The sequence below is a fragment of the Erpetoichthys calabaricus genome, chromosome 4 (assembly GCF_900747795.2).
Source record: "Erpetoichthys calabaricus chromosome 4, fErpCal1.3, whole genome shotgun sequence".
Taxonomy (NCBI): Eukaryota; Metazoa; Chordata; class Cladistia; order Polypteriformes; family Polypteridae; genus Erpetoichthys; species Erpetoichthys calabaricus.
The window spans coordinates 136113406-136130816 of record NC_041397.2 but is presented as its reverse complement, the minus strand read 5'-3'; the positions used below and the strand labels follow the sequence as shown (position 1 = coordinate 136130816).

The following is a 17411-nucleotide window of genomic DNA, read 5'->3' as shown; positions in this document are numbered from 1 at the left end:
TAGCAGTCAGTCTTGACAGTGCAGTAAAAATATGGGATTGGGGCATTCTGTTAAAGTCCACACAATAGAGTCTAATTGGGAAAACAGGGTCAAAACACTTGTTCTGGATTTGTCCCCATGCTTCCTTGCTGATTACCTCCAGCTTTGAGATACCCTTGGACTCTCTTGTGTACTCAGTACATTTATGACCTACTCACAGATTTTCAATGATGTTTAAGTCTGGAGATGGTGAGGGCCATTCCTAAATGTTGTGTTTCTTGAGGTAGTGTGTTTTTGATCATTGCCTGCTGTAGAAGCTGCCCTTTTTTCAGCTTTCAGTTTTCCAGTATTTATACAAAGTTCCATGGGCCAGTAAGCTGCCACACAAAACCAGAGAATAACAAACAGATCCACCTCCATAGTTTACAGTTGCCAAGGTGTTCTTTCCTTTAAATGCTGCTAATTTATGTTGTCAGATAAACCTTTCATGGTTATTGCTGAAGAGTTTGATTTTACATTGATCTCTTCAAAGCTCTTGTTTCCAAAATGCCTGTGTCTTTTGCAGATGTTGTTTTTTTTTTTTTGGTGAGATTGCAAGTTTCTTTCTGATGGCTCTTCCATTTCTTCCGTTTATCAGCTAAACCTGCATGCAGGACACTTGGAGTCATGTGCAGATTTTGCAGTTCAGACAAGCAGTTCTACCTGTCAGTTTTCTTCATCTTCCAGGTCCTGTATTGACCTCCACAGTTCCTCTTAGCTGCCATTTCTTAATATCCTTTAGGATTGTTGAAATTGCTAGCTGGAAGTGCTTTGATATCTTTGTATAGCCTCCCCATTTTGTAGGCATCAATTAATTTCACTTTCAGATCTTCATTCAGTTGCTTAGAAAAGCCCAGGGTTACTGAGTGTTGCACAATGTGTGAAGACTCAAGGGATTTATGAGCCGTTAGAATTGTCATCAGCTGACAGTTCCGAATGACAATTCTTGACTAGTTGAATGACCTAACAAGTTCTAAGACAGTACAACTGAAAGAGTAACAACACGTTTTGCAAATAACACATTTACTTTAGTTTATTTGTTGTCAACTCTGTATTTACTATTTGATTTAATTCAAATATCAACAAAATATATAATTTGGCCATGGCTGTCCAGACTTGCATGGAACAGGATATGGTACTACAACTGACAGGACTATAATTATGACATAACCCAACAGTCTCAAACCTACATAATCAGGGTATTAAGGAGCTGAAGCCTATCATGGCGGCACTGGGTACAAGGACAGAACCAGCCCTGGGCAGGGCACTGGTCCACTGCAGAGAACTGTAATTATTTTCCAAAACTTATAACTGGTGTCTTATCTCTATTTCAGAATTAATTTGAATTTGAAAAGATGTTTGAATACTAATATACACTTTCTTTCAGAGCTAAGCATATAGATACATTTCACTGATGACTATATTTTTATGAGAAACTGACCAGCTATATCTGTCTAAAAAGATTCAAACAAGCCATGAATCTCAAAATGATCACAGATACAGTATTACCATCTAGTAAAGTAAGATGCTTGAAAGAAAAGAAACCTGTATGCATATATCCTAGAAAATAAATAGCAGTGTGTAAAAAATATATTTGTTTTTCTAATAACTTTTCCATTAAAGATCAGCATCCACTATAGTCCTCTTGGACAGAAGATCACCTGGCTTTAAAAAGATTTTTGTATTCTTGAACACACATCACTTAGAATCACTCAGGGGGGATTACAGTTTAAATCAACGTGTTTTGTCACTTAAATAAAATGATAAAAATAAACTTTATGGAAAACGTACCTTCATAAGATCCAACATGACACCACTAATGATCCCCAAGTATCTTCTTTCTAGAGTCTGTGGATGATTAACTGCTGGGAACTAGATGAAGTTGAACAAATAAAAACATAATGAGACATTTTACTCAAAGTCTCATATTTGTTCCATTAACTGCTAAATTGAAGGTGGGAAGTTTCCTAAAAATAAGATCCAAAATAACTGAAAGGATTTATGGTGATATACTGTAAGAGACCCCTCTGCAAAGAAAAGCACTCATTGTGGAATGAAATAAAATATGTAAAAATAGTAAGATGTCAAAAAGCCAAGATGTTACGAATTCAATTATTAACTTGTGGAAAGCCGGAGAGCTTTAAGGCTATTTTGGCTTTCTTGATAATATTAATTTTTGAAATATAGAAGAATACATGTAATAATTAAAATTATAAAATGTAATTACAAAGTATAGAAATTGAGTCCAATAAATTAAGAATACCATCCAAAGTAACAGATAAACTGAAGAGAAATCAACAAAAAAAATGACTGTTTCGTTGGCAGTTGGAAAATCCTTTGACAGAATCAGGACATAAAGCATGTAGCCTACCACAGCTCAGCAGGATCCAAAGGGCACAGAGACTTCAAGGCCTCACAGTTTCAGAGTTTCTACTTTTTTCACATTTCTCACTTTGTACAAATAATACTGAAGCGATTACTTACATATTTTATCTCAAGATTGTTTATTGACAATCTGAGTAATTTCTGTTAATAATGTGTGGGTGCTCTTTGTCTTATCATGCAATGTTATTTTCTTCCATTATTATGGGCATTCTCCTTGAGTGTGCTTAATTATGACAAATCACATTGTTGGTTTTCTGTTTCATAAAAGCATTAAATGACTTGTTTATCCAGAAGAGTTCTAAAAGGCAAGACATAAATCAAGATTGGAATTTCCAGATTGGGAACTGTAATTCTATACTAGATGGACCTAATTTGTTCATGCTGCCATAAAAACTGTATTAACAAACCAAGGAGAACTCCTTGCCGTGACAAACTTGGACATAATATCCAGCTATGGAGCCTGGACCATCAAAAAAGCAGAGCAAAAAGTGTTTGTAAAGGAATAATGCTCATACCATGAGGTTCGGGACACACAAATTAAGCAAAATTGATTCATACCAGGACGGCATGGTGGCACAGTGGTAGCGCTGCTGCCTCGCAGTAAGGAGGCCTGAGTTCACTTCCCGGGTCCTCCCTGCATGGAGTTTGCATGCTTTCCCCGTGTCTGCGTGGGTTTCCTCCCACAGTCCAAAGACATGCAGCTTAGGTGCATTGGCGATCCTAAATTGTCCCTAGTGTGTGCTTGGTGTGTGGGTGTGTGTGTGTGTGTGTGTGTGTCCTGCAGTGGTCTGGCGCCCTGTGCTGGCTGGGATTGGCTCCAGTGGACCTCCGTGACTCTGTGTTAGGATATAGCAAGTTGGATGATGACTGACTGACTGATTCATACCAAACGTCACTGCCCAAAAAGGGAAATGGTGTTTTAAGTCAAAGGACAAGAGGGGTAGATTTAAAACAACATGACTACATGTCATGACAGAATACAACTTCAAAAATATAAAGATATTCTTAACAGGAACATCTAAGTGATTTGTTTTCTGTTGGGTCATGAACTTACAGAAATAACTAAAGAATAAATCAAGTTTTGAAAACTTTTAAATGTATATGAGAAAAACTTTTATAAGAATAGTATTCAGGGTTTACTTCAACTTCATTTTATCAGTTTGTAAAGGACTATGCATTACTTAAGATGCTATTTAGCTTTAGATGACTACAGAGACTAAAAGATCTTTGTCTATCCGTAAGCCATGATTATTTTAGAAGTGCACCAGCTTGACCCCTGCCTCACGGACAGTTAATCTCATTTGTCAGCTCAAATCAGTTAGCTCTATCAGCCATTATAATGCAATCGTGTAATCCGACTAAGCCTACCGAGACAGCTGTGATTTTCTGTCATATTCAGATTGCTACTTCAGTGCAGTTCTTTATTCAAGTAAAGATTATAAGCTTTTTTTTAATTTAAAGATACTGTATTAACAAAATAACTAAGCAAAAACCTGACTGAAATCACAGCTTGCCAAACCAGACAAAATGGATCGTCTACTATCAGTACTTATAGTGGAAGTGCTGATAATGTATATACAAAGAAAGAATATGTGTTCAACTTTAATCTGAGATCAAAAAGTCTACAAGGTAAAGCATATTCAACAGAAAGCAATTATCTGGTGGTGGCTGATAACTGCTGCACTTACTAGGTGCTATCCTAGGTGCTGAAATGGAACTGTCACTAAAGTCCTGAAAATGCAGCTTCTGTGAATGATTTATAAGCAGCTCACCTTGTGTTGAACTTTCTGCTGCTATTTCTAATGATTAGATTTATAAACTTTTGTACAGATGTCTTTCAGTCTTTGCTATACATGCAACAGCAATTAAAGCCCTGAACAGAACCAAAAAATGCAGGTCAAGATGGTGCAGCGTTGCCTTACATCCCTACAAACGCATATCTTACCTCCTACATAATGTCACTGTTTCATACTCAATTTCAACTTATACAACTGTTTTCTTTATCCTTTAATACAATTTGAGGTACTTTTTTTTATCAGTTTGAACTATAACATGCTAATAGTACTAAATATTCACCAATTTTGACCCCACTTGTCTGTCATAGAGTGAGAAGGATTCAAACCCTAGCCCAGTAGTGTTGAAAGTAGGAACCAGCCCACACCTACATGAGCACAGTCATTCATTCCGAGTCTATGTAGAGATAGCAGTTAATTAATTCATCGAGTCTTATGGATGTGAAAAGAAACCAAAGTACACAGAGAAAATCTAATAGAATGTACAAATTACAACTGTCCTCAGGAGTTGTGATGCAGCAACATTTACCATATTACTTTGCTTGCCTATTTATGTTTATAACATGTATGGATTAACTGAAATTTTCAACATCTGTTTAAAATATCTATTTTGAACCTGCTTATCCTTCTCACATTTGTTGGGATTCCAATACTGATTTAGCAACCTAAATCCCTTAATGAAACTGATGCAAACATACAAAATGTGTACATGCTGCAAAGGCGGTAACCACCAGCTGATTACTCTGTTAAGGATTCCTTTTAGTTTTCTGTTCTCTTAATTAAAAACATTGATGTGCAGAAACTTCCAAAATAAAGATAATTTTTTTTTTTTAATTTAGATGGATGGAAGGGAGCTCAATTGGCGTGTCATATGTGGAAGGCAGCTGGCATAGATCTACTCATACAATGCAATATTTTAAGGTTTGGGGAACATACAATGTGGGTTAGACATAGGCAATATGGCAATATATTATTGTAATATTTCCATCCTTAATCCACAATATAATTTTTGCTGCATTATACTATAAATACTGAATGTTAGGATCAATCATGAAACGTGCTCAAATGGCAATAAGTAGTGATGAGTGAAACAGGAAATTTTTGAACTACATTCGGTTTTCACAAAACTGACACATTTTCATGATTGAGAAAGTATTTAAAAGTGGTTTTAAGAGTTTGTTTTGGATTGAAAACAAGGAACACTGCTCCCCAAAAATTTGCTCACATCTCTGTGTTTACCTGTGCTCTTCTCTGAAGCTGTATAATGCATTCAGTCTGCCACACAACAATAAACTCAATTTTATTCAAGCTCCTTGTTCACATCACCGTGAACGTGGTGTGTTTTTTAGGTGCGTTTGCATATAATGCGGCACCTATTGCAATAGCCCATGTCTGCCTGTCTGTCCACATGTAGAAACTCAGCCCCCCGTGGATCAATTTTGTTGAAATGTGGCCGGCTTATTCTTCAAAGAAATTTGTTGAGACAAAGAGTTCAATTATCGTTGAGATATCTCCAACAGTTCGCCCTGTGCAAGGTTTTGAAATTTTTAGGTATCTAATTGAAAAGCATTGGCAAATTTGCAAACTCGGCAGTTTTAAAACAGAGAAACATTCTGTGCAGCTTTAGCCACGAATTAGTTTACTATTTCAATTTCATCATGACAGCAGCTGCTTGGACTTGTCTGTTTTGTATATATTCATCTTTTACTTGTCTGACACCACTCAAATGCCTAATGCAAGAGAGACAGACAGTGGACAGAGCGCACACAAACAGCTCACACAGCAACACCCTTTTCTTGCTGCTTCCGATAAGATAAACATAGACATAAAAGAAAAAAAAATTAATTAATGGAAGAAGAAAGCAATTATGTAAGCATAAATAAGACTACATTGATGGAATAATATTATTTACAGATTATTAATGTAAGAAAACAGCATTATTAGCTTACAGCTGTCATAACTAATACAAACATAGGATGGACTGTGCCTTGGCAGTGGCATCTGATGCCCAGAACCAGATATACATGAACAATCACGGCAATCCCCTGATCATCTTGCCCTTTGTATATGCAACATAACCCCTGACCAATGGTAAATGTTTCATTTAAGACACACATATCCATCTATCCATTATCCAACCCGCTATATCCTAAGTACAGGGTCACGGGGGTCTGCTGGAGCCAATCCCAGCCAAAACAGGGCGCAAGGCAGGAAACAAACCCCAGGCAGGGCACCAGCCCACCGTAGGGCACACACACACACACCAAGCACACACTAGGGACAATTCAGGAAACACCTAACCTGCATGTCTTTGGACTGTGGGAGGAAACCGGAGTACCCGGAGGAAACCCACGCAGACACGGGGAGAACATGCAAACTGCATGCAGGGAGGACCCGGGAAGCGAACCTGGGTCTCCTAACTGCAAGGCAGCAGCGCTACCCACTGTGCCACCATGCCATCCGACACACATATGACTCACGCAAAGCCCTAAGAGGAACAGATTTTACAAACATGTATGAGTCCTGTAAAATCTCGCTCTTCGGATTTTTATCCCTGTGTAACACTGTGTGACAATAACAGAGGAGGTAAGACCGTGATCCCTGAAAATCCTACAGGCACCCCTGAAAATGGAACTGCAATTAATCTGCAGACAGAAGACCGGATCATGCTGGTCACTAATAGCAAGGATGGTACTGTTTACTTAGTGGTATAAACACACAAAAGTAACTGAGCACGTGGTGTGGTTTATCATACATGAAGAGCTGCCTCTTTTTCCTTGTATCCATCCATCCATCCATCCATTTTCCAACCTGCTGAATCCGAACACAGGGTCAGGGGGGTCTGCTGAAGCCAATCCCAGCCAACACAGGGCACAAGGCAGGATCTTCCTTGTATCCTCAGATTGAAATTAAAATTTTTGATTACACGGTGCTGATATTGGGTACTTATTCGCAGCTTATTCTTCAGCCTTGTTAAGATCACTGTTACCTTTTGCATTTTTTTAAATATTGATACTGATTTTATGCAGGTATTGGTCATCTTATAATAACTGATATTTTTCAAATGCTAATTATTGGATAATACTCTATTGGGTATACTTTCAATAACCCTCCACCACTAGCATACATCAATCAATGGCCATTTCCACATCACTTGAATTGGAATCTGCCATCTATAAAAGTTACTGAGCCCCAGTAAGCCTCTTTGTGCTCCGCTTTAAATTTCATTGTAAAGTGCTCTTAAAAAGCACATATTTGTAGTCTACTAACACATGTCATTGCATAACGCTATTATTTTTGAATATGACTCATTACTATAAAAATATTTAATAAAAAAAGATTTTTAAGTGATGATTTTATTTAGTCCGGTTCTGACCAAACAACCTGAGATGGCATGGCCGACAGTACATTCTCTTTGTCACAACACTTTAGTCAGCCAGCTCACATTGTCATACCAGAAGAGTTGAAAAGACCAGTTATTTTTCCCTGACTTTTGAAGTAAATAAATCTTGGGCACTGATCTGCCCTGCTGTTTAATTCTGAGTCTTTCCTCATAAGGAAGACTATCAAATGGCTTTGCCAAAATCAGGTCAACAATAATAACTCCGTCTGCCATTATTCAGCTAGCTAGATGGCTGGCTGGCTAGTCCCCCCACCAAACAACCTAGTTTGAAATAAACTAACAAACTTTACTAAACTGAAACAAGGAGCAAACTCAAGAAAGCTAAATTTACGTTTTAAGTTACAATAGGATACATACAAATGAAAATGGTGTTCTATATCGCTAGCAAATAACAGACTATAAGCAGCACCTTGTCTCACAACTTCACTTGCCAAAAATCTGCATGGGACTGAACTTGAAATGCTCTTCTGCCAAAATGCTGTGAATCAAAAAGAGGTCCAGCCACCTCGACAGTTCCTCCAATCATCATGCAGCAGCCCAGCATCCTGACCAGCCCACTGCCCCATTTACTTCCAGAGATACTGAGCTTCCCTGGAAATGACGTTTTGAAGCATTTGTCCAATAAACATCTAGCTTTGCTGCACTGAAAACAAAGTATATTCTTAAATGCGTTTGAAGTTCCGTGAAGCTGCACTTCAATGAGTTTTAATGGATTGTGCTGCTATGGGAATGTATGAGAAAAAAAATCACATTAGATGACCTGTAAGAAATTATTGCTGATTCTGAATGAACTAGCTATGAAGTCGAACATGTTCTAGCATGCTCTTTGTTATAGCTATGTAAATACAACTGTACAAAGGTGACAATTTTTTTTGTGACATTTTAGAGGAGGCGGAGCTTCCCTTGTAGTCTTAGAGCAGTCGCCTCTGGTTCTCTCCATTGGACAAACTGTGCTAGAACGCCATTACCTAGTAACCTTTCTATCCAGTTTCTTGATGCCGGCAGTAGAAGTTGAAGATTTGCATTCTCCAAGTGTTGTGGAGCTTTAAGTTTCTTTTCTGCCTTCTCTGCATTTTCAGGATTGCGATCGCCAAAATTGTCATCATAATTAACAAACTGGAGACTGCAGTACCAGCAAAATGTCATGTGACAAATTCTGTTAGAACTCTATTGCAATTTGTTCCATAAATGTTTCATGAATCCTGCCTTGTGCCCTGTGTTGGCTGGGATTGGGACCCCCATGACCCTGTGTTCGGATTCAGCGGGTTGGAAAATGGATGGATGGATGGATGTTTCATGAAATAATAGAAGAAAAAAATGAGAAAAATCAAAGGCCAGTAAGTTTATTGTATATAGGCCAAAAGGGTTACAAAGAACAAAAAGGATACAAATAATTCTACTGCAGTTTTGCTACATTTTATTAACTTCTGGCTATTAGGGCTCATGTTTGGTCACAGTTTGTGGATCTAGTATCTGCTAGTTAGAAACCCCTTTTTATCACAGCTTTAATTTTGGATTATACTGTGACAGTGTGTCTGACTGGCTGTTTAACAGAAGGATGTTCTGAGTGGGGGTCTCCTCGTGTACTTCATGTTTCCGTTGTTTATCTCAGGATGAGTCCTGTTACCTCACACTATCCAAAGTCACTCTTGTTGCAGTAGATTGACCTAGTGTGGGTGACTATGTGGATGAATGCCTGCTGCTATGGACTGCCATCCCATGCCACAAGGATAAGCTCAAACATCCTAAATCTGCAGAATAGATAAAACGGCCTCCCAAAAATGGATGGATGGAAACCTGTTGGTCAGCCCTGGAAGAAACTATTATTGACTGTTGTCATCTGTTGCCCTCTAGTGGTAGTGAAACACTGAAAACAAATAAAAGGATATTTTCATGATGTACAAGGGCAGTACCATAAATCAGATTACAACAAATATATTCAGTTTAATTTACCCAGACACACAGTGGATTCAGAAAGTATTCAGACCTCTTCACTTTCTGTACAATTTGCATTGTAAATTTAATCTTACATGGATAAATCTGCCATTTTTGCCCATCAATCCACACTCAATAACCCATAATGACAAATTGAAAACATGTTTTCAGAAACGACTACAAATTATTTAAAATCAAAAACCACAGGTTTACAGTTTCTGTCTCTCTCTTGCAGGACATTTTTGTTTGGTTAAGTATTTTTGAATTTTAAAAGCGTGAGCTCCATTTTGGGCCTAACTGGGTCTTGAAAGGCCCCTACTGAATTTGTGACAAGACTGCCTAGGGCGGGCCATTTCTAGGCAGACCAGTTAAATCCTGGATCTGAGTTTTCAGGTCTTTTGGAGGTCAGCTCCTCTTTTTGACAATACTGTGTTGTGGATATCATGGCAACAAGGTGTATGACACCAGCCACATTTTACATGGCAGCATGTCACCACTCCATGGGACCCTCCAACTCACCATTCTCAGAATTCTAACATGGTAAAATGCATTACTATTATTTTAGCGCAATATCTAAATTAATAAGATTGACAGGGAAAATTCAATTAACACAAATCTTTTATTTTAATTTTGTGAAAAACAGATTATATAAACCACACAATAAACAAATTTGTGGAGAAAACTTAGTAATTAAAATGTCAGGTGCACATGGTAATAAAAATAAATATACATTACATTGTAATATTTCAAAATATAAATAAAAAGTACACATAACAGAAATGAAAAAAATTAAAAATCACTCATTAGGGTATTACTGTAACTTTCAAAATCACTGAGTGCAACCTTTGGCTTCAGCAATTGCTGTCACTACATTCTCCTGGTCCATAGACCTTTGAATATTGCGCTTTACTGAAATTACATTTCAAGCTGAAAGCCACTCCCAGCACATGGTAGATCTCAAGGAAGGTTTATTTACAGATGGAAAACGTCTCTCACTAGAAGCAACAACGACAGCTGCTGCTGTTAAAACACTCTGTTCACTTGTTCAGAGTGTGTGTGATGCTTGTGTGTTTCTGCTTCTACTCCAACAGTCCTCTTCTGCAATTCAGTTCCATACCCCTTCCAACTAAGGATGCCCTGGGCACACTTAATCACTACTTACCACTGTCCTGCTTCTTCTTTGCTTCCTCTTCATGATTTATGAAACTGGTGCATCTACATCTACCATTACTAAAAACGTAATGTTCATCATGTACACTCGCAATGTTTTGACTGTTTTGATGTATTGTGTCGATGCTATGCTTCAAGGTGGGGTTTCCACAGCTGTGATGTTACTTATGTAAATGGATGCCCTTGGGAGTCCCAGGCCATGGCCTGTCTTGCCTGTCCTGTCATTACACCTCTGCATAGCCTAACTATACAATGGAAATGCAAACGTTCTAATCAGGAGAAATGGAGTATTAGTGATTTATTTATACAAACAAAGAACAATTAAACTGCATGTGGATTCAGTCACTCTAAAGTTCAAGCCATTTAACATTACAAGTTGTCAGAATTGTCTTGCTATTTGCAGAATTAACCACTAAAATTAACCACATGGGTGGAGTAGTGGCTTTGAGGCTAAGGACCTGCGCTGGTATCCCGAAGGTTGCTGGTTTGAATCCCCGTCAATGCCAAAAAGAGATCCTACTCTGCTGGGCCCTTTGAGCAAGACCCTTAACCTTCAATTGCTCCAGGGGTGTTGTACAATGGCTGACCCAGAGCTCTGACCCCATGGGATATGCGAAAACTAACAAATTCCTAATATGAGAAATTGTATAAGGTGAAATAAAGAACAAAAAATAAGTAAATAAAAGAGTGTATGTTTACCAAATTGAAGGATATTTATTACATTCTCTGTAAAATAACTGAATTATTTAAACTTGTTATCTGCTTTGTGCGGTGGGCTGGCACCCTGCCCGGGGTTTGTTTCCTGCCCTGCGCCCTGTGTTGGCTGGGTTTGGCTCCAGCAGACCCCTGTGACCCTGTAGTTAGGATATAGGATGGATGGATGGATGGATGGATGTTATCTGCTTTGATTGATATAAGTAGGTAAGTGTCAACAACTAATATTATGGCTCCAAATTACATCTCTTAATGACAACATTCAGCATAAAGCAAAAAATAAATGGTCGCTGCATGGCATCCCTAAGGACTCTGTCTTCAAAGTGAGAAGGAAGTGCTAAATATGAAGGAATCCAACAAACAAGATTTCCTGATGGATCAGTTGAAAACCACACTTAAGTCGAAAATCTTAATGAATGCAGCATGTATTTCATCAGAATATATAACAATGTCATTTTAATGAGAGATAAGGCCATCTCTGTGCTCTCTGGAAGTGTAGTTACTCATAAATGTTATGCTTTGTTTAAGACAGATCTAAAGCTGTAAGATTTCAAAAGTATTGGAAAAGTGTATAACAAATGGTATATCTGCAACCTGGCCTACAGTTCTTATGTTGTGGTTGTTTGTAAGCTGATCTCCAATAGCCTCATAACATACAGTAGGTGTGATTCTCTCAGAATATCAATAAATTTGCCCTTATTTAGTTATAGTAACTGATGATGGTGAGGAAATATAAAGTAATTCATTAAACAAGAGAAGTGGATTTTGCATAGTTGGCTATTAAATCTAAATTATGAATGGGAAAGTGGGTAGGTTGTCCCACAATTAGAAGGAACCCCACAAAATCAACTTTGTTAAGGGTGTCCATCTTTACGTGTGTGAATATCAAAGTCATGTAATAAAATATCTTCTTGTATAATATGCTACCGTGGCTTTCTGTTTGTCTGTCCAGGATTTTAAATCACCTGTAGCTCGCAAACCATTTGACCTATTGACCTGAAATTTGGTACACATATACTACGTGACCTCTACTGTCCGCTTTTGGGGTGATACTTGACTTCCAAGGTTATTCCTCTTTTTATTTTTATTTTATTTTATCGTAGAATCAACTCTTGGCAGCGTGCACCAGGCCGGCCATGTGGCGCATGCGTACGGGCGCCGTTCTCATCCCTACCACCTTCGCCGTCACTTCCCCTATCTCTTCATATCTTAAATCATTCTTGAAGCAGATTGAAGACTTAAGTGCCATCTTAAGTAAAAAATTAAGAAAAACGTACTAAGTAATTGCAACACAAACACTGACTTAATCGGTTTTAACGTGAAAAGATGCCAACAAAAGAAGAGAAGAAGCAGGCCGCTAGGGTGGAGAAAAGAAGAGCTGCTCAGGAAGCAGCAAGCACATCAACCTCTGAGCAAATGAATGCTAAACGTCTAGAGAAAGAGTATGAAAACTAGGAATGCTGAAGTCAAGTGTATTCACTGCACGTTATTGTGCAGTGCGCCGTTACTGGTTATACTATAGTATATAATATCCCGCTATTACTTTCTAGCTAATTTTACTAACTCCATTTTATTTTGTGAAATTCTCCTTTTCATATGGCATGTCAAGAGTTAAATATTGAGACATTGACAAAACCTATCACTGCATAACATAATCCTTATAAAACAGCTGTAGCCTTCACTGGGATTTTATATTCCATTGTGATTGTTTAGTTATTTTTTGAATAATTCTTGCTGCTGTCTATCATGTTAGGCAATGTGAGGCTTGTTTTCTGTAGCAGATTCTGGATATAATTGGATAATGGAACAGCCACACACAGTAACCCAACTTGTTTCCGCTTAGACAGAACCTACAAATTACATCCTGGAGGCACAAACCCTAGAAACAAAGTTGTGAGCTAAGCCTCAGGGTAGCAATGAGCACAAATGATGGTTCTGTCACGTCTCTCAGCTAAATGAGACCACCAGACATTATCCTGTAGGGTGCTTTTAATAGTGATGTAGGCAAGGCACTCTACATAAAACTGAAGCAAACATCATGCAGAAAAGTGCAATTAACGTGGATTAAAATAACATCTGCTCTTTTAGAGATGCAGAGCAGTAGGATCCTCAAGCAAGGTCACTACCGTAACAAAAGGAAACCAATTCATAGAACAAACATTTAAACATCCTCTTTCCTTTTAGGAGAAAAATACATCACTACAGGAAACATGCCATTGTGTTACTTTGCCGCATTTTTTAGTGAACGGCATTATAGCACTTGCATATTTAAAAAAGTAATTTAGTTACTATAGAAAATATAGAACACTGAACCACTTAAAAGATAGTTGGTTATAATGCAGGTATTAATTGTGGAATTTTTAATTGATTTCTAAGCAAATCCAAATGGCATATCAATTGAGGTGATGCATCTGTGAGGGCAGGAGTCAGGAAAATGCAATTAAGCTCCTATTGTTGTAGACTTCAGTAGTTAAGTCTTTTCTCAATAATATTTAAACAAATGCCATGATTTATGGAATCCTTACTTTATTGACCTTGCAACCAATTAAGAGTCTTTAATTTTAGTCAAGGAATTTGATTGTCATTGGGCCATTCAGATTGTTATTAGCAAGATGTGTGTTGATAAGCTAGGAACATGAAGGGAGACAAGGTTGGGACTGGAGCCTTAACATTTTAATGCAGTTTAGGACAGGCATCAAAGCCATAAGACAACCTGGCAAAGAATCCACTAGTGGAACCTGACTGCCTTCTTCTAGTGTTGTTATGCTCCATAATTATGGAGGACACCACTTTGAGGGTGGAACGTTTCCAATGGATCCTAGAGGACAGTCGACTTATTACTTAATGGGGTTGGATAATCCACTGTTAATAATTAGTGTGCAGGCATGGGAGCTGTACGAAGAACACTGGTAGTGGCAGTTTGTCATTTCGTTTAAAAAGGAAGGATTTTGAAACACATTAAGGCAGGAGTTCTCCAAATCCAAATGTTAGTGGCAAGGGTGTCCCTCTGTGGTATAGAAGGTCCTATACTACTAAATGAAAGGGACAGACAACCTGCTGTGTACTCCTGTCTCAGAAGTTGTCCCTGGCCTTGGGCTTACAAGCTCCTTCCAGGAAGTCAGCAGCTCAGCTTGGAGTTCGGACCTTGCTGAGAACATGCAAATTCAACAATGGCAAGGACTGGGTACAGTATTCAAACTGAGGATGCCACATCCATGAGGCAGCAAAGCTAACCACTATGCCACCATGCCACCCTCTGCTCAGTCTAGACCACTATAAACAGACTACTCTATAGTAATTGGTGTTGAAAACTGTGAGGGGTCTTTGCAATTATAGGCAATGTTAGCAGTGTTTTGTGGGTTTTTGGAGCTAATGAAGCACTATATGCTGGTTGTTGAGCAAAGCAAAAGTTGATTCAGGATGCTGTGACAAAGCTCAAGCAAATTTGTAAATTCATATTACAGAACTAAAAAAAATACTAAAAGATACTTGAATGAAAATAAAAAAAACTGTTTGCTGAGTAGACTAGTATCAAACAAGAGCAATACCGGAATGTTTGCTAGAAGCCATATGGTGATACAAATATTTCTCTGATGCCAAATTCAATTGTCATGATGTCGTCAATTAAATACTGGACATTTGTTGTAATTACTAGTTTGATTGAAGATGGAAAAATCCAGAAGCTTCAAAGTAAAGTCCAAACTCAATCACTGTGCTGAACTTGATAAACGCTCTACATATTTTACATTTCTTCAGTACTTTAAATATTATGAAAAGCACTCATAATTTTAAAATATTCAGTAATCTGAACATCACATTCAACTAAGCTAAATAAAAGAGATAGCTGGTATTGTGGCATAATGCAACTAATTCTTCACATTAATTACAACAACTACTGACACAAAATGCCTTCTGGTTGCATCCTTTAGGAAAAAAAGTCCTTATGTTAGGCTCATACCACATACATATGGACATATGTTGTTACCAACCCAAAGGCAAAGGGACAGAAAGCTCCAGGACATGTAGAAGATTTGCCAGGCTAATAACAGAACATCTCTGACTCAGAGCTGAAGGCACAGAGTGTTCATAGTTTGCACACTGCAAGAATTTAGGCTCTTGGGAGTGAGATATGAGAAACACTGTTTCGACAGAGGAGTGCGTGGCAATCTGGCTTGACACATTTATGCACTGACAGCAATCATAACTTTTGCTCTGAACATGGGAAACTTTCAGTCTGTATCGATAAATATAATAATGGCTACGTGATCCTTGTATTTTTTCTTGTTGCAGAGTTCAAGGCATCTCCACTAACTGGAACCTTTGCAGTTAATCTGTTATGTGACAAATTGCTCAAGACAAATCTCAAATGCATAATTTTTAGGCAAAGTGTCGACTGTACTGGGTTTGACTACTATTGTAGAAGTAGCAATGCTGGGAGGCCATGAGCCTATACTGGATGACCCCAGCTAGCAAAAAATGGCTGTCACTGGCTCACAGTCTGGTGAACCATGAAGTTAGATAGGCAAAAGACTTTGACTGTCTTACAAGAGGAAGTAGAAATGAATGAGAGGTTAGAGGGAGAGAAATTGGGGTGAAGGTAAGAGGCAATCTGAGCTCTGAGTTAGTCCTGCTCTGCTTTATGAACTCAAATATTGTCTCCTCCTTTTGTTAATACATGTGAATATGAATAGCACAGCTATATTAATGTATAAAAGGCAGAGGACCCTTTCACATCTCTTATTATTTTAAGTTTCTTAAAATAAATGTAAATAAGCATGCAGTAAAACAGTAAGAAATCAACACTGTAAATTATTTAGATGAACTTATACTTTTATATTTGATTGCTACAAAGAACAGCTTGAATGCACTTACATAGACACTCATAATGGAGTCATTCCAAGATGTTTCAAGTTAACCACCCTGCAAAGAGTCTGTGTAACTCATTCTGTCTAAATCAACATAAAACTTACCCGTAAGCCATGAAAGCGAGGGTTGCTGTAGAAAAGTTTCATTTGTTCAGGTGGCAATGGTCCAAGTACTTTTTGGATCGTGTATAGCTGGTCGATTTCACTCTCACCTGGGAAAAGTGGTTGCCCATCACTGAGCTCTCCCAGGATGCATCCCACTGACCACATGTCCACAGCTTTGCCATAAGGAGCTCTGATAGTAAGAGAAAACACAAAAATATGAAAGAAACCAAAATTATTAAAAGGAATGGTCCACATAAAAATGTTTACAGTGATCCCCCGCCTATCGCGGAAGTTATGTTCCAGACCCATCAGCGATAGGTGAAAATCCACGATATAGAAAGACCATATAAATTGTGTATTACAATTTTATTATATTATAGGGGGTTACCATGTGAATTTCCTCTTAATAAAGTATCTATCTATCTATCTATCTATCTATCTATCTATCTATCTATCTATCTATCTATCTATCTATCTATCTATCTATCTATCTATCTATCTATCTATCTATCTATTAACATTTTTTTATAGTTTAAGCCTTGAAATACCCCTCCCACACACTTTAAACACATGTAAACTTATTAAAACACACTTTGTAAACACATATGATATGTGGATGTCGGGCTAAGGATATGAGTAGCATCTCTCTATTATAAAAAAAAATCTTGGGAGGGAGATGAGGCTTGATCTTCTCAGAAGACAATTTGACATCCCACGAGAGACATTTTAACGTCACGCAAGACAAGGCAGTGAGACAGAAGGACAGATTCTGTACAGCCTTTTAAATGATTGAAAGCGCAGAGCGACAAGCAGAACAGGCATCTTGGCAGAAGCAGCACAAAGCCAGTAGCTGATCTGTCCACTTCTCCTTAGTGTGCATTCAGCTCCCTCCCTTCATAACGCAAGCGGGAGAGACGCAAAGTGGCAGGAGAGTAGTGCGCCTCCAGGGGGGTTGAGCGAAGCGATCGAGACCAGATCATCTCGGAGAGACACTTTAACGACATGCAAGACTAGACATTACAA

General features: G+C 38.2%; 1 protein-coding gene across 3 annotated transcripts in view; it reads right to left on the bottom strand.

The window, feature by feature from the left end:
• cdkl5 (cyclin-dependent kinase-like 5) overlaps window positions 1-17411 on the bottom strand; it is a 520592-nt gene that overhangs the window by 59182 nt on the left and 443999 nt on the right. For all 3 annotated transcript variants that reach the window (XM_028799820.2, XM_028799821.2, XM_051927101.1), the window contains 2 exons: window positions 16389-16578; window positions 1810-1890 (listed from right to left, as the gene is read on the bottom strand). In XM_028799820.2, coding sequence (XP_028655653.2) covers window positions 1810-1890; window positions 16389-16578 — 271 coding nt within the window. The remainder of the gene's footprint in view (window positions 1-1809; window positions 1891-16388; window positions 16579-17411) is intronic.